Raw genomic sequence first — 18,680 nt, 5'->3', positions numbered from 1 at the left:
GGCATGGAATTGTCCATATTTTACCTACACACATTTATCTTGAACTGAAGCGATTTGCCAACATTTTATCTAGCTCCCTTTCAGGTCACATTAACATTATAGAATGCCTGCAAACAAATAAGTTCCTGTTATCACCCATATTATGCTGTAGCATCTACTGTGAGGTCTTCAGGAGAAACCCCCCTGCACTTCCCCCACTCACCATCACGAACAGCACCGTGGCAGCAGTGGAGTCACTTCGGTTCCTGGGCACCATCATCTCTCAGAACCTGGAACGGGACAATCACACTGATCCATTGTTAAAAAGGCCCTTCAGAGGTTGTTTTCCTGCCAGCTGAAGTTTAACCTGTCACAGGAGCTGTTCACGCAATTCTACTTGGCCGTCATTGAATCTGTCCTGTATTCTTCAATAACTGTCTGGTTTGTCTCATCTACAAAATTAGACACAAGAAGGTCTACAAAGGACATTTGAACTGCTGGGAGGATTATCGGCGCTCCCCTGTCCACCCTGCAAAAACTTTATGTATCCAGAGTGAAGAAAAGAGCTCAGAAAACCTCTTTGGACCCTTCACATCTGAACCATCTTTTCTTTGAACTTGTTCTGTATCGTCCACCAGGACAGTCATGCACAAGAACAGTTTAATGTTCTCCCCAGACAATCAACCTCATAAACAGTTCAATGAAATCTAAATAAAAATCTGTGCAATATTTAAATGTGTGCAATACAGTGGAATACAACTGGTATTTATTTGACTTATTTGATAAAACCCCATATCCTACTTTATTTGTTGTCAGTTTTTAAAAGTTTATCTGGAAGTTTTGTCACCAAAAGAAATTCCTTGTATGTGCAAACATGCTTGGCAATAAAGCTTTCTGATTCTGATTCTTCTGGTTTCAGATGATTTAAAAGAAAACGAGAGAATGACTATTCGTACTGTACAGTAGATGATATAACGGGTGAAAACAAGAACTAAATTGTTTGCAGACATTCTATAATGTTTAATATGACCTGAAATAAACCGTTGGCAAATTCAGTTCAAGATGATGTGTTATAAAAGAGAAAAAAAATCAGTATTGTTTTTGAAACAGCAACACATCCACATGTTTGCAGTAGCATGTCCGATTACAAATGTTGAGGTTCTAGGAATAGGAAAGCCAAAAAAAAAAAAGACTTTGCAACACTAGAAATTGTGCTGTTGAAACAAAATATCAATGCACCTCTACAATTCTGTTTTTAATCCACAGCCAAGGAGTTTTACTGGACCTTGTATAGTATGCAGCTCTTTTAAATCAACGTTACACAGATGTTAGAGTGATAGAGAAGCTATGGTGTACAACAGGCGGCCTGAGAGGTCAAGTCTAAATATCCAAAAATGCTCTGAATATACTGTATATTGTGAAGTGAACACCAAATGAACAAGACTAAATAAAGTCTATAATAAAAGGTTTATCTTGGCCACCAGACTTTCACTTTTCCACAGAGTAACCTGATATCCACTCTTCCTCTCCCTCCAGGTGCAGTTTACTTTCTACACCACTGATATGATGTCACAGGAGCTCCACGGGCCTTTGGTTGTTAATATGTGACGGGAAAAACCAACAGAGGCGTGGCGAACGTGCAGGAACGCGCACACACACACAGCACTTCTCCTAAGGAACCATTCCCAGGAACAGCGGTACTCGTCTAGTAGCAGTTTTGTGCTCCTGAAAGATCCGTTGCAGGATGAGAGCATCTCGGGACGCCACTATATTTATTGACCTGAGCTTTCTTTCTCCTGAGGAGGAAGCGATTATTCAGAAAGTGCTCGTCAGAGACGAGGATTTAAAGAAGCACGAGATTGGACGTGTGAGGTAAGTAGCTGGACACGGCTCTGGATTCAGGACAAAGAATAAACAAATGATTGATTTGATGTTTGTTGTTTATTGTTTAGTTGCCTTTGGAGTTTTGTGCTTGATTTTGAAGGATGAAAATATTCCGATCAATACTCGCATTCGTGTTCTGACATGCATCACTAGGAGTTTCACCTGCATGCTTGAAGACAGCCAAAGTTGACTGAATTCCCAAAAAAGTGGTTAATTAGTCACAGACTCTGACTAAGGGAGCAAACATGTCTAGTTATTTTGCTTTTAAACAGTAGCAGATCACTTTAATCTATTCTTAATCTGTTTAACTCTATTTCTATGAACGTTATAATGGATTATACAGGAGCTCCCATCACGTCCCTGGACCATATAGACCGAATGTATTTTATATAATATTTTACGGGCGTATTAAGCTTACACCAATTTTTTTGAACGTGTTTCCTAAGAAACCCGGTCGCTCCAAAAATATTCAAGACTACCATATTTGGAGTGAGAAGCAGTAGTATGTATGAGCAAACTGTTTATTTTGGCTAATCTGAAAATCTTAACACACAAAGCACTCATTCCCTAAACAAACAAGCAAAAAGACTAAAGGCCAAATTCTCATTACTTGAACTAGAAAGAGGGAAAAGCAAGAAAAATCCTGAAGGACGTGAAATTAGAGAAATGATGTGAATGCTAAGTCATTTACATTTAATTTGTATTAAAACAACTAGACTGTATTTATTTATTTATTTATTCTTTCTTTCTTTTTTTCAACAAAGAAATTATGAAATTTGAAAATTATGAAATTCAGACATTTTAATAAATACTAAATGCTAAAACAATTAAAAATGTGGATTTGCATATAAATGTAAAAATTTCCAACATATTTCACAACTAAAATTCATATTTTCCTTAAAATGATCAGAGATAAACAAATATAAACTTAGTTTACGTTTACAGCATTTTTAAATCGTAGTCCAATGCCTCAACCACTAAGCTACCCCTGAGACAGGAGACTGGCATGAGGCCGGGTACACCCTGGACAGGGTCACAATCCATTGCATGCACAAAAACCGAGCAATTTGGGAACACCAATTATCCTAATCTGCAGATCTTTGGACTGTGGAATAAAACCTGAGTAACTGGTGGAAACCCACCAAGCACAGGGAGAACATGCAAACTCCATGCATACAGAGATGGGAATCGGACCCTGGGCGGGAATCGAACCCGGACCCTGGAGGTGCGAGTTAGCTCAATCACATTATATGCTTTTATTTCTTTCATTAAATCAGGAAGCTGAGGGAGAGGGTCCCAGACCAGAAGGAGCTGAAAGTGTTATCAGGTGAATGGTTCGAGGATCTTAAGTCCAAGCGTTATGGCCGCCAGCCGCATGTCTCAGCTGTAGTCCGCTCCTCTATGAGATGGAAGAAAACAGCAGGTACGTGAGATTCTCCTGACAAGATCAATAACTAGACAGAGCTAAGGGTTGTTTTGGGAATGCAATAAAATAATATTAGTATGTAAATACAAAAATATATCATATTAATTATAAGGGGGGAAAAAATCCAGATTACATTTAATATTTTATTAAGTTATAGTTCATTTGTATAGAAAAAAATATTTAAAAATAGAAAAGCTTTCAAAATTTTACTGTATTTATTTATTTTTTGCTTTTGCTTTCTATAAAGAAATTGAGTGTATGAGGTAAAAAAAACAAAACAAATTTTGAAGGTAAATTTTTAATTGTTTGTTTCCTGTATAAAACTTATTGAATATTATTTCAATTCAAGCTCACATAATGCAAAAAAACTAGATTAAGGAGGTCATAAACACAACAAAAACAAAGTTTTTCACCTGAATCTTTATGAATGGCATTCCCAAAATTATGGTCATGATTAATAATAATAATAATAATAATAATATTGTAAAAATCCATAGCTCTTATAAACATTGGTGCACACAGTGATGTCAGCGATTCTTCTGTTGCTCATCGTTACAGGCCATAATACGAATCCTTTCCTGAAAGCTGTGCCTGGGGATAAAGGTGGAGAAAAGAACAAGACTCGCCCAGAGTAAGTGGATACATTTTCGACCTTGTACACTGCAAAGGAAGATGGAGAAATAATGAAAAGCACCACCCACTGTAAACACTCAGGGCGTGTGCTGTATTAATCATTTACACTGAAACTCAGCACTTCAGGTCAGTAGTGCTGTTGTACAGGGATATCATTCAATTACAACAGTATATAATCTCTCGTATTTATAATGTAACTCTATCTGTGGACGTGTGTTTTGTAGTGCATGTTTACGGTTTATATGGAGAACATTATTTCGATATGTGGTCATGTGATCTGAAAATACTTACAGCTTTTGCTGTTTATAGTTTCTTTATGTGATCAGTTATTTAAAATTCCTACTTTCAGTCTAAATCAATAATCTCCACCTACTTCGATTTATATACTTTCAGTTACACTGAATTTCTTATTTGTGGCATTGGATCTCATTACATATCTGAGCAGCTGACGGTTAAGGGCCTTGCTTATCGTATGTAATTAAGTGAAATGGCTCGTTATGTACAGTAGCAGGTGTTTGACATCAGAAGTGGAGATGGATGCAGGAAGGGTGGAGGAGAGAAAGTGTCATAATTTGTGTCATATTTTTCTTTCATTTTACTTTTTACATTTTATATTTGGGATTCCTGCACTTTGCCCAAATCTGGTGTGATCATTGTGAATATTCTTAAATAAATCTTAAATCCTTAAAAACATGGCTGCCATGAGCCAATCAAATTTCTGCTGACATTTCGCATAGTTAGTTGAGCTACTGTCATAAAACTTGAGTGGTATGATCAATCATGTGAATGGATATTGTTCAAGTTTACTTAACTTTTCACTTAACTTTTACTAAAACATTAACGTTAACTTCATAATACACAAAGTAATGTTAGGAAGACTACCAGTGGTATAGACTAATGGTCTTCAAACAGTAAACAAAATAAGTGGAATGTTCAGTGCCTGCCTTAACCAATGTTTAACTATAAAGATATTATGTAAAACCCACAATGACTAACACTTAAGACACTTGGGAACATTGTACAGTAGAAACATGATGTAAGCTGTCCTTTTGTTCATGGTCTGTATTTGTAGTCCTGGATTAACGTTAGTCAACGCAGGTGTGTTTGGTTAACATGTAAATCAATGCCAATTTGTAATTTTTTTTTTTAAAACAGTGTAAGGTGCAACTTCAATGCTGAAGTTCATAGTTTATTAACTACTGTAATTATGGATTAACAGAATTTCATTAACATTAACTGGGACCAATAATGAATGTTTTCAATGAATAAAATCAAGTACAATCAATTACACATGCTTGAAAAAATGTTCCCACTACTTCTAATAAGTGTTTTTATTTCTTTGTTATACATATCTGTGTATTTTTTTCTAAATCTGTTGTCAGAAATGTGCATATATAACATATATAAATTTGTATAATTTCAAAATACAGTATTAATGCAGCATTAAACTAAAATTAAATAAGGCTTAAGCTTTTAAAATATTAAGTGTCTCTGTAAACTCATGCATACAGTATGTGCCTGTTAAAAATTATGAGTGATTATGTAACTATTAGTCCCACTCATTAATATTTCATGACTTCTCATAACTTATAACATCGCCTTAGGTTAGGCAGTCTTGTCTTTATTCATTACACTTTTATTACAGGAAAAGTACACTAAAATTTTTTTCTCATATTGTTTAAATTTTTATTCTTTTACAGTGTAACCACTGACCCTCGATCAATTCACCCAGCTCTCAGTGTACAGGTTGGTCATCTTTCTTTCTCTCTCTCTCTCTTTTTTCTTCCTGCACATTCTTAACATTTTTCAATTTTTTTTTTAACACAATGACCGATGGTAACAGGTGCAGCAAGAAAACAAAGATGAAGCTATCGTTTTGGAAGGTGAGTTTCTCCTTCTGATGAATATGATGTCTTACCTACAGTAATTAGCTTCACATGCATACACAGTGATCGCTTCACCCTAACATATAAATTTGACTGACACTTTTAGACAGTGATGCAGAACAAAAGTTTTATTCTCTGATTATTTGGATGCATTTTTAGTAAAACTTGCATCTTGTGCCAGGATTGAACGAGGAACACAATGACCGATGGCTGCAGGTGTAGCAAGAAATGTATAAGAATGGAATGTAACTAATACAGTGGAACCTTGGATTGTGAGTGTTTTACAAGCCAATCAAAAATTGTAAAAAAAAATTTAATTAATACATTTTTTTATTATTATTTTTTTTTTACTTGGTAGACGAGCGAGGTCTTGAAATACGAGTATTATGGGTAATTGTCTCTCATGCTATACAGTACGAGTGTTTTGATACACGAGCACGCTTCTAAAACAAATTATGCTCGCAATCCAAGGTTTAACTATATATACAATATGCCTGTTTTATCAACTTATGCAGAATGTCTTCTATACCTTTCTGTGTTACTTGCAATAAAAATTCTAACACACGAGTCTTGTAAAAGTAAACCTGAAACGTAATCACTTCTTAGGCTATAGCTGTGGTACAAAATGCACTTTTTTTTTACTTCTTTAACTATTATTGCAATTTTTTTCACAGAGTCCTCTGGATCTGAACTCAATAAACCTGTCCTTAAGGTTATTGAAGCAGGACATCAATCAGGACCAAAACCTCAGGAGCAAACATCATTTAAAATGGAGCCTATGCAGGAGTCAAAGATGAAAGAAGTCGATACAAAGATGTTAGATTCGGGAGAAACTGATCTGGGAAGTTACAAGGAAGTAAAGACCATTTGGGACACCCCAGATCCTGGAAGAACAGAACTGAAAAAAGACAGGGTTGTGAAGACCAGTTGGGACACTCGAGATCCTGGAAGAACAGAATTAAAAGAAGACAGGGTTGTAAAGACCAGTTGGGACACTCGAGATCCTGGAAGAACAGAATTGAAAGAAGACAGGGTTGTGAAGACCATTTGGGACACCCCAGATCCTGGAAGAACAGACCTGAAAGAAGACAGGGTTGTGAAGACCAGTTGGGACACTCGAGATCCTGGAAGAACAGAACTGAAAGAAGACAGGGTTGTGAAGACCAGTTGGGACACTCGAGATCCTGGAAGAACAGAACTGAAAGAAGACAGGGTTGTGAAGACCAGTTGGGACACTCGAGATCCTGGAAGAACAGAACTGAAAGAAGACAGGGTTGTGAAGACCAGTTGGGACACTCGAGATCCTGGAAGAACAGAACTGAAAGAAGACAGGGTTGTGAAGACCAGTTGGGACACTCGAGATCCTGGAAGAACAGAACTGAAAGAAGACAGGGTTGTGAAGACCAGTTGGGACACTCGAGATCCTGGAAGAACAGAACTGAAAGAAGACCGGGTTGTGAAGACCAGTTGGGACACTCGAGATCCTGGAAGAACAGAACTGAAAGAAGACCGGGTTGTAAAGACCAGTTGGGACACTCGAGATCCTGGAAGAACAGACCTGAAAGAAGACCGGGTTGTAAAGACCAGTTGGGACACTCGAGATCCTGGAAGAACAGAACTGAAAGAAGACAGGGTTGTGAAGACCAGTTGGGACACTCGGGATCCTGGAAGAACAGAACTGAAAGAAGACTGGGTTGTGAAGACGAATTTGCAGAACAGACCAAAACAGACAGATGAAAAACCATTTAGAAATTTTGAGATAAGATCTTTTAGCCAAGCACAGGAATCAGGAAATTGGGGATTCGGGCAACTTGTCGCAGAGGAAGAATTAATTAAACCACAATCAAAGGTTGAGGTTGTTAAAATAAACTCTAACAACAGAACAGAAATAGAGGTGAAAAATAAGCAGGAGTGTCCAAGGCCCAGAGAATCTAGCATTCTAATAAATTCTGGATCTGGCTTTGAAGAAAAAATTCAATCTCCAGTACCAAAGAAAAGATCTAGTGACCACATCAAAGTCATAAATGTCAACAGCAAGCAAACAACTCCAACAAGAAAGGAAGTGTTAAGTGTAGATTTAGACATGAAAAAAGATCCAGGTGTTCTTGAAGATCTAAAACCAAGTCCAGTTAATAATGTGAACACAGAGGTGTATTTTAATGTGGACCATAAGAGTTTAGATCCAGTACAGAAGAGAAAGGGAAGTGCAGTTCAGGAATTCATGGTTGATGAACAAAGATCTTCAAGAAGGACGGAGGAATTGAGTGTAGATTTAGATCAGAGAAGAAGTCCTGATGTTTCTATAGGTCCAGTTAGTAATGTAAACCCAGAAATTAAATATATCAGTCTGGACAAGAGTTTAGATCCGGTACAGAAAGGAAAGGAAAGAGCTGTTGAAGAAATCCTAGTCGCTGACTTTAAACAAAGATCTTCAACAAGGACAGAGGAATTAAGTGTTGATTTGGATGTAAAGAATAATTCGGATATCTCTGAAGCCCCAGGTTATAATTTAAACACAGAAAAATCTGTTAACTGGAAACAAAAGACTTTCGATCCGCCACGGAAGGGAAAGGAGGAAGTTGTTGAGGAAATTGTAGTCCAAGAAATTAAACAAAGATCCCCAAAAAGGCTGGAGGAGCGAATTATCGATATAAACGTGGAAGAAAATCCTGACGTTGTTGAGGATTTAAAGACCAGACAAGTTCAAAAGGACGTCCGTAAATATGAGAGAGTCTTGGCAGACACGAAAAGCGACGAGCTCCCGGATTCTGTTATGAAGAATCGAAAAAACGAAGCTGCTGGAGGAAAAAATGGCTTTGATGTGAAATTGAGGGAATCTGAAAGCACTAATCAAAAGGTGTCAAAGGAGATTGAGGCAATGGAAAAAGGAGGCAGAGGAGATGAAAATGGGATTTCTGAAAGCGATATTCTCGCCAGCGTCTACGCACGGGCCACTAGGCCCAAGCCAGGCGTGTCGAAATCGGCTTTCTCACAAGAACCAATGCAAAAGACTGTAGAAGTGATACCGGCTATAGTGATCGTACCTTCTGAATCCGAGGAGCCAAAAGAAACAGAGCGTAAGTGCTTAGACGTGCATTATTCTAGAGGTAAATTCTCTCTTTTCTTTGAGTAGAACATTTCCCTCACTCTCCCCATACAAGAGTATGCGTTTTTTGTTTATACCCTGTATCTCAAATTTCTCACACAAGTTCTTTGGCATTAAATTACATTTTCTGACATCCAGTAAAAGCCTCAGTCCTCCTGGCACTGACACGCCCTGTATTACCTCTTTAAATGAAGGACACCGAGACAATGAAATCATCTGTTTCACTTTTACAGTCGTGAAGAATGAGACACCTACCCCAGAAGCAGTTGTTGATGTTGAAAAAGCTGGCGCGGATATCTGGGAGGTTTGTTTTATTTTACGCACTGTAACACCTGGTAACATGATAAGATGGGAGGGAAATGCACTGTTTGTATAATGGAAGTAATAAAACACTTGGACTGCGGAATGCATCACTACCCCCAAGTGTTTTGTGTAACTAATTTGTATGCCTGAAATATTCAAACAGAAAGGAAACTAGAAGTTCATTCATATTACACATTGTGATTTTTAAATCTCTGCCAATTGCAGTGACGATACTAAACAAATCATACTGTACAACAACATTGCCGTAAAAAGAATCTCAAAAGCATGCTTGGATGTGCACGTTCTTTTTCACATCCTAAAAAAAAATATATATTTTGTATAAAATGCATTAAATAAACATTATAGATCTACATATTGGTAAACAATATACTTGATATATTGGAGATTTTTGTAATTGTTATAAAATGTTTGTAATAAGTTATGCTTAATTACTGTGTATAATAAGTGTTTAATGAAGAAAAATAAATGGAAACGCAATGAGCATCCTATTATAGAAACTTTTTTTTTTTTTTTTTGTAAATGAAGTCAATAAAATTCACAGCCTTAACCAATTCCTTGAAAAAAGCCTTGAAGAAAGAAACATGTACGGCTTTACCAATGAATCTGACTTTAAAAAAAATCCACTGATACTGGAGACTCCTTCCTTTAACCTTAAGTAAATATTAAAATCAAATCTTATTATACTTGTATTATTTGAAGCATCCATCATACATCTAATGGTGTTATTTGAAATGTTAATAATATCTGGGAACATGAGGATGGAGTAATCTATGAAAGCAGTATTGCATCAACAGATGGAGTCAAAAACTGTATATAAGAATGTCAGGTCTTAGGATTGTGTTACATCATAGTACAATTTATTAAGTTTTGAAGCAAAGTGAGCTCATATTCTGTGCCTAACATTATACGATTCCGTTCTGTACCTCTTCCGCAGGATGTGGCAGTGGACTCGGATGAGGACAGCAGCTCAGCGTCCAGCCACGACTCGGATTTGTCGGGGAAACGCAGCCAGGTTTCTGCCACTACACTTTCAGTAAAGGAGGTAAGCTGCTTACATACAAGAGCTTAAATCCTGCTTTCTTTTTTTTTATTTGTTGTGATTTAAATGCTTTTTATTTTACATATGTCTGTTTTTGGTCTTTATCTTTATTTTCCATTTATTTCTATTGTCAATCATTATCATATTTCTCTATGATCATATACACAGATCAGCCACAACACGAACACCACCACATTATTTACATAACATCATATTTACCACTCTTGTTTATGCCTGTGGGGACCAAAGCCCGGCTGTCCAGTCCGATCCCACAGAAAGCCAATGCAGCACAAATTTGCTGAAAAAAGTCAGGAGTAGGAAGGCACCAGAACATCCAGTGCACCACACTTGCTGTGGATGTGGCTTCCCAGGCAAAGAACCCAAATCTGTGGACCCGACCGTCAAACCCCCCCAGATCCTCATCTGATCAAGCATCTGCAATATACTGTACAGGGCAGGTCTGATCCAAGGAGGCCTCACCCCACAACCCACAGCACCCAAAGGATCTGCTGCTGACAATGTGGTGCCAGACATCACAGCACACCAGCAGGGGTTTTTGGGGAGTCCCCCAGAGAGCTGCCCAGGTGGCACAAGGGGAACATCCATAATACTGGGCATAATGTTTTGGGTTTTAATGTTATGGCTGATCAGTTTATATAAAGTGGTATAGATGATGAGTGTGTTAGTGGGTAAATACTCCTAAGTTAGGTTGCATTGGACCAGCTAGTGTGTATTGTTCTCATCCTAGATAACATTTGAGAGGTATTAAAAAAGCCTTTTGTTAGCCTAAGCTAATGGTGCTTGGTGAAACATACTTTCGTGTACAATCAGTAACTAAAAACATTGTCTTAATTTTATGCTTTGAATAAATGTAACAGTTTCTCGGGTTCAAACGCAGTGAAAATTTTTAAGCTATACTTAGCATTTTTTATTTGAATGTAAGATTTTCAGTACTTTCACAATTTCTTGTTATTTTTTAACTGACTTTTAGTCGTTAAGTGCATCTCATTTGTATTTATGATAGTAAATATTAAACAATTACATATAACTTGAGCACTTTTCAGAATACACTTTTCTTTAAGTGTAATAGTGAATATTATGAGTTAAGCACATTGTTGTACTGGTTTCTTTAGCGCACGGCCAGTTTGCTGAGTGTGTACAGCGATGCCGGGGACTTTGGGAACGTGGCGGTGCAGGGATCGGTGGAGTTCGCTATAATGTACAGTCCTCTCGGAGAGCTCGTCATCATGGTGGAGCAGTGCCAGGACCTGGCCATCGCAAACACGCGCAAACAACGTACAGACCCGTGAGTCCATCAAATCCCCACTGATTAACACGGAGGCTTTAGACAGAGTCAACAAATCTTTTATATACTGAAGTTGTTAATCAACTAATTCTCAACAGCCTGACAGTTAATGTGAACATTCAGCGCGTGGAACGCCTATCATTTAATTTCATTTAATATGCAGAAATGACCGGGGTTGAGACTTATGTACAGTACACGTGACGGCCCAAAATGTAACAGTCTAGTAGTGTAATACATGAGCTTCCTGAACGATGATTACATTTAATGAACGACATCCAAACAATCTGTTGATTTTCTAAAGGTTTGTAAATATCTTTATAGAAACATTCTAATAATTTGTGTTTGCTGGAATTTTAACCGTCAGATATGTAAAGACGTATCTGTACCCAGACAAGAGGAGCAAGAGGAAAACCTCCATCAAGAAACATACAGTGAATCCAGTCTTCGTGGAATCATTAAGAGTACGTTATTTTATGCCATTGTTTTTACTAGTTGTATCTCATTTTTTAATTTTTATTTATCTGCTCATGACCCGACATTTCCATTTTCAAGTCCATTTCAATTCTATTTTAGTACTTGTACATGGTATACATTTTTTTTTAAGTAAAGGTTTTTAATATTTACTATGTATAATTCTGATTATTATTTCATATTCTATATTCTTTATTGGATTTTTTTTATTCTCAATTTGTCTTTATTTTATTTTTATTTTTTTGTTTTTTTTATGGCCTCTCGTGCAAGCTTTTCACTTCATATCATACTGTGTATGACTGTGTGTTTGTTAAATAAAATGTAAATTTCAATTTATTTGTATTCTGTGCACAGTACAAAGTAAAACGTGAAGAACTGCATGGAAAAACTTTGAATTTATCTGTATGGCACAATGACTCCCGAGGCAGAAATGCCTTTTTGGGTCAGGTTGAGATTAATCTCAAGGACTGGAACTGGAAACATGAAGCAGTCACATGGTACAACCTCCAACCCAAGGTACCTCATTTTCAGAAAATGCCAAGATATAGAATTGAACAGAAATCATCTCTGCAGGGCTACTGTGTATTTTCTGATGGACTATTAGTAACGTTCTCATTATAGACTGCAGATATTCTGGAATCACAGGAGTATCGTGGAGTTTTGTTCGTCTCGCTGAAATACGTGCCTGCAGAAGCCACAGGTATAAATGATATAAATTTACATTATACATCAGCCTGTGATCCACTTATGATGCATTAAAAGTTCCTAAATAAAAAAAAAAGAAACAAACAAAATTTAACGATATTTTACAATTAATTTCTATTCTAAGTATTAAGTAGATAATACATAAATTTCCATTTATATTCACAAGATGTTCAAGTCAAACAGGGACTTGAACTGATGAAATTCCTGCTAAATGAAGGCATAAAAGCGACTCTTAGCTGCAGTACAACATTTGAATGGTGGAAGCGGTTTAAAGTGGGTCTGTGAGTATGTCTGTGAATGACGATCCTGGCCGAGGCGTCTCGGAGTCCACTGCAGTCGTTTCAGTGAACATTCAGCGAGTGGAACGTCGGATAAATTTAAAATTGGATAAATTTCCACATATTTGGGCCATTAAAGGAGTTCCTGGGGGGCCACTGTTTCAGACGTGATGCAAGCTCTGGTGTGGTGCAAGAGGTGATTTACCTTGAGCACTAGTGAAACGCAGGGATAAGTCCATTAGTGTAGGAGGGGATTATACAGAGAAATACTTTGCAAGTGCCACTAATAAAGTGAGTTTTTACTCTCTCTTGTTATTCTGCCCAATCCCGCTTCGACCTAAACACCCCTTATACTTTTTAAATGATATAAATTGTATTGTACATAATTATTATACCATGCAACTTTACGTGACTGCAGTTGGTTTTATTCCTGAATTTATTATTAGAATTTAATTTCTCACATAATCCTCAAGTTTGTGATACAATATCTTGATCTGGTTTTTCTAGGTGGTTCTAGAATCAGCCAGCCTACAGGAGAGATTCACATCTGGCTGCGGGAAGCAAAACATCTGCGCCGTCTAAAAGCTCAGGGAGTCGACTCCTTCGTAAAGTGGTGAGAGGAAAAAAATATTTCCGTCTCCATTGAACGGTCGTGATTTGAGTTCGGTTTCAATGCATCATTTGTCACGCCAGTGACGAACAGAAACCAGACGAGGTGTTTGTTTAAAGGGCAAACGCAAACACTGACACCGGGCCATGGCTTCAAATCAGGCATGTTCACTCTGCTGAAAGCACAGCTGAAAGGAGTTTGAATGGAGTGGGTTGGTAGCTTGTTTGCACAGTGGTGTTTTAATTTAAAAGCTAGAGAGAGAGAGAAAAAGGATACAAGCTTCACTGTATGGCCGGGTGATATAATGCATTATCACAAGGTGGCTATGAAGTGGAGATGGGAAGGGTTGACACGTACTTCCTTAGAGATGTATGAAGCAAGTAATCTCTCCCTTTTAAATGTAGCTGTAACATCCTCAGAGGTAAGCGCTATCCACCTCCTTCTACATACATGAACCCACTAGATACCCCAAATGTTTGGTGCCTGTCCGAGTTCATCCTTCATCATTATAATCTCCAGATACAGTCGACTTAAATTTTGGATGTGGTTAAAATATACCCGTAAATGCCAATTTTTAGAGTTTAAACCCTAAATACTGTATGCCCGCAAATCACTTTCAAACTTGGCTTATTACATTACCTTTAATCTTAATTCTTAAAATAATGAAAAGGTAAACCTGTATACTGTACAACACTGTACTGTTGTCTCCCGCAGTGCTAGATTGTAAAATACAGATGTTACCCCTACAGTATATGTATACAGTAATAATTCACCATACCAAGTCGCGTTTTCATTGCAAGCATCATTCTTAATAGTTTAGCATTAAAATGCACGGAAGTTTAAATGTTGCCATGAAAAAAAAGCCATATTGTGTGAAGGTTATTTGTTGTTTTGGCGACTTGACAAGGGGGCTACTGTCATTGTATGAGCACTTTTCTTTTGTTCCACTTCCATAAAAAAAAATGCGTAGTTTTACCAGGTTTTTTTTATAGTTTGTAAATATGTAGTTCAAATAATAAATAATTAATATCACAAGCTATCAATATATAAATAATATTATATATATAATAGTAATATTATATTATTATATAATAATATATAAATTAGCACAGCGGGGAGGTTGGGGGTGTTTTATATATAATAATATAATTTATTTACAAAAAAAAAAACACGAAACTGTATTACGTTCATTTGTGTTGGTGTACGCGGGGCGCCGGACAAACGAGTGTCTATGTAGGCATGTAAATTTATGAAAATTGGATTGTTAGTTAATGTATTGAATAGTGATTGACGGGTGATTTATTAATAGTTTTCTTTTTATTCGGTTTGCGCCTCCCCAAAGAAGATTTTTTGCACCAGCCGGCACTGGTGGTTAAACTTTTCAATCTTTTGTTTAAAAGAAATTTGATGAAAATATAAGTGTATTAAAGCAGCAATATGGTGGCTCAGTGGTTAGCAATATCACCTTTCACCTCCAAACCTGCCTCAGGTCTGTGTGCATGGAGTTTGCACGTTCTCTCCATGCTTGGTTGGTTTCCTCCCACAGTCCAAAGACCGTCCATGGCTAATTGGTGTTTCTAAATTGCCCGTAGTACGAGAGTGAACGTGTGCGTGTGTGTGCGCGCGCACCTTAAAGGACTGGGATAGGCTCCAGGACCCCCTTGACATACTGGATAAAGCATTATAGACAATAAGTGAGGGAGTTTATTAATGCTAATGTGTGCTTTGAGATGACATTAGCGCCGCCTTGGTAATGAGGTTTTTAATGGAAAATTGTCTCTATTGTAGTTTGTGCGTATTATGCCAATGACCGTCACTTTAGTGACCTAAAATAATAGCACCACATTAAAGATTGAGAATATTGGTTAGTCATGACATAACTAAAAAAAAAATAAAAAAATTTTTTGATCAGTTTGACTCTCGCCCAAAACATGGTATTGGTGCCAATTAAGTAAATTTTTCAGATAGGATCATACAACACCGTTAAAAATCATCAAACCCCATTTTTTATAATAATTATAAAATAATAATGCTTCTTTTCTCCCAATCTATGCTTAGTTGAAAATTTTAGTGATGCAAGATTGGTCACTTCCATGTCGTGCAAACTTTAGAAATAACTTTTTTGGCACTTACATTATATGCATAATGAAAATCAGCATCAATACTAAGTTTTGGCTGCATATAATTACATTGGCAGGTGAGATCTGGAGTGAAAAGTTGGTCAGATGATGAAATTTGCTCATCTGCTTTATTTAGCTACATGCTACCAGACACGAGTAAAAAGAGTCGCCAGAAGACTCGCGTGGTGAAGAAGACGCAGGACCCTGTGTATAACCACACCATGGTGTATGACGGGTTCAGAGTGGGAGAGTTGTGTGAGGCCTGCTGTGAACTCACCGTGTGGGACAACCACAAACTCTCCAATCAGTTCCTCGGGGGAGTGCGTCTCAGCCTCGGCACAGGTTAACACTCTTTAACTTGTTTCCTTTATTCATTTCATTATAAAACAGCACTCTGGATTCTCAAATCTGATTATAAACATACTGTACTTGTCTCAAGAATGAGAGGGGAAAAAAAAACAAATATGGTCAGAGAATGTCAGTTTTATATCTGTTATGACGTGACTGTTAACATGAACCAAACTGTTTCACAGACATGAATGAATAAAAAGTACAAACTGTTCTTCAATGAACTGCAAATTCTAAATGTCTGTTCTGTTTAATGGGAGGAATGCATCTTGTATTATTAACTATTGATGAACAATCTAATGGCATTACTAATGACAATATTTTATTTTTCAAAGACTAAGGAGTGTTCGAGTCAAACCAGGATTTGTGATAAAGTCATGGTGAATGAAGGCGTAAAAGCGATTGATGCTTACAGAAGAGGTGATGAGACTCTTAATGGTGCAAACATTTTAAAGAAGACTGACCCTCCGTGAATAACGTTCATAGCCCGGGATGGAGTCGTTCCTGTAAACATGCAGCGAGTGAAACGGCTGATCCTTAAAAGATGGCAGATAACTTATTGCCAACTTGCTAAAGAGATGTGTCTGTGTGTAGGAACTGTACCCACAATCATTCACCAGCACCACTTGCACATTATAGGGATGGGAGTTATTGCCACATCCCCCGTACAGTTCTGAGCTCATTTCAAGCCATTTCCACGTGTTTGGGCCATTAAGGAAGTTCCTGGGAGGCCAGCGTCTTAGAACTAAAGCGGGAAGTCTAATTCACTGGGATAAGTGCATTAATGTAGGTGGGGATTATATAGAGAAATAAAGGGAGATTTTAACTCTCATAACCAGTGTTGGGGGACGTTATTTTTTATAGTAACTAATTACATTACAAAATTACTGTCATTAAAAAGTAATCAGTTACATTACAGCGTTACTTTCTGATAAAAGTAACTAGTTCGAGTACTTTTCCATTGCAGAAAATGAAAACTCCTTTGTAATTCCTCATGCATGTTGTTTTAGTCAAGACCTTTATAATTATTCTACCATCATCACTCAGTGAAGTTTGGCCCAGAATCTGTTAACTACTAATACCCCCATCTCACCGACTGATACCCCCATCTCATCTACTGATACCCCCATCTCATCTACTGATACCCCCATCTCACCTACTGATACCCCCATCTCACCTACTGATACCCCCATCTCACCTACTGATACCCCCATCTCACCTACTGATACCCCCATCTCACCTACTGATACCCCCATCTCACCTACTGATACCCCCATCTCACCTACTGATACCCCTATCTCACCTACTGATACTCCCATCTCACCTACTGATACCCCCATCTCACCTACTGATACCCCCATCTCACCTACTGATACCCCCATCTCACCTACTGATACCCCCATCTCGCCTACTGGTACCCCCATCTCGCCTACTGGTACCCCCATCTCGCCTACTGGTACCCCCATCTCGCCTACGCGGTGGCCGTAAGTACGGTTCATCATGATTCACCGCGAATTTTAGCCTGTGATTAGGTTTCCATCTTTCCGCGCGTCGGTTCTCGCATAGTCAAACCCCATAGGTGAGATAGGAGTATAACAGCAGAAATAAACAGAGGGGGGTGGGTTATCAGGGGCGTGGCTTGTTGTACTCTAATGCGTTACACCCAACACTGCTCAAAACTGTTATGTTTTTTGCACAAAATATCATATATTTTTGGTTTGACTTGAACACCTCTTGTATTATGTAATTCATTTTACATGTACAGAAATATGTGCAATCATAAGCACACAAAGTGAAAAGGTGCTCCCTCTTGTGGGGAATTTCATGTACTGTTAGTTTATGAATGACCCCAGGGCCGAGTTCTGCTTGTTATTACAGTCTCTCTCTTTCCATTTTTAGGTCAGAGTTACGGAAAGAAAGTTGACTGGATGGATTCCGAGAATGAAGAAGTGGAAATATGGAAAAAAATGATGGCTAATCCAAACAGCTGGGTCGAGGGGGAACTTTCGCTCAGGGCTTCGATGACTCCCAGGAAGTGAGACAGAGTTTGATGAAGACTTTCCAAAGAACTGATGATGGTCTGATGATCCGGAGAATGTTGGAGAGAAAGAGTGTGCAGACATCAGTGCAGACTGCTCGTGTACTGTACGAGTGTGTAGGCAGAATGATTACATGAACTGCTACATGTACTGTAGACGTAAAACATAACATTGCTGTAAAATTTGCAAGTTCCTGTAACTGTAATCTTGTGGTATTACTCTGATACAACTCGTATTCAATCAGATTCTATGACGGAATTTATTACAAAATAATTACTGTTTTGAGACGGGATTTTTGTTCCTACTTTCTCAGTAAACAATGTTCTTGAATGTGTTGGTTGAATAAATTGGTGTAAGGTGTGTGTGTGTGTCTGTCTTGCTGAATGATTTACAAGCTTCTGGTTATTCATTAATCATGTGAGCGAGAGCTTTAGCCGGTTACACAAACTGAACCCAGATTTTCTTTTTCAAATTTAGTGTTAGAGTGACTAATTACTCTGATTATATACAACTACATTCGATAGTT

The 18,680-nt window shown here is 37.7% G+C and overlaps 1 protein-coding gene across 1 annotated transcript; it reads left to right on the top strand.

Moving 5' to 3' along the window:
- Positions 1–1,651: 1,651 nt before the first annotated feature.
- Positions 1,652–18,216, top strand: si:ch211-266g18.6 (synaptotagmin-like protein 1). The gene is made up of 16 exons (XM_053510376.1): positions 1,652–1,851; positions 3,141–3,286; positions 3,848–3,920; positions 5,623–5,668; positions 5,766–5,805; positions 6,483–6,624; positions 7,456–8,885; positions 9,148–9,218; positions 10,173–10,280; positions 11,411–11,583; positions 11,948–12,044; positions 12,409–12,570; positions 12,676–12,754; positions 13,545–13,650; positions 15,904–16,109; positions 18,015–18,216. Exons 1-16 carry the CDS (start codon positions 1,724–1,726, stop codon positions 18,152–18,154), a joined length of 3,147 nt encoding a protein of 1,048 aa, XP_053366351.1. The 5' UTR covers positions 1,652–1,723; the 3' UTR covers positions 18,155–18,216.
- Positions 18,217–18,680: the final 464 nt, after the last annotated feature.

This window comes from Clarias gariepinus, chromosome 13, assembly GCF_024256425.1.
Source record: "Clarias gariepinus isolate MV-2021 ecotype Netherlands chromosome 13, CGAR_prim_01v2, whole genome shotgun sequence".
Lineage (NCBI taxonomy): Eukaryota > Metazoa > Chordata > Actinopteri > Siluriformes > Clariidae > Clarias > Clarias gariepinus.
The sequence above is the reverse complement of the archived record's forward strand: the minus strand, read 5'-3'. Positions and strand labels throughout refer to the sequence as shown.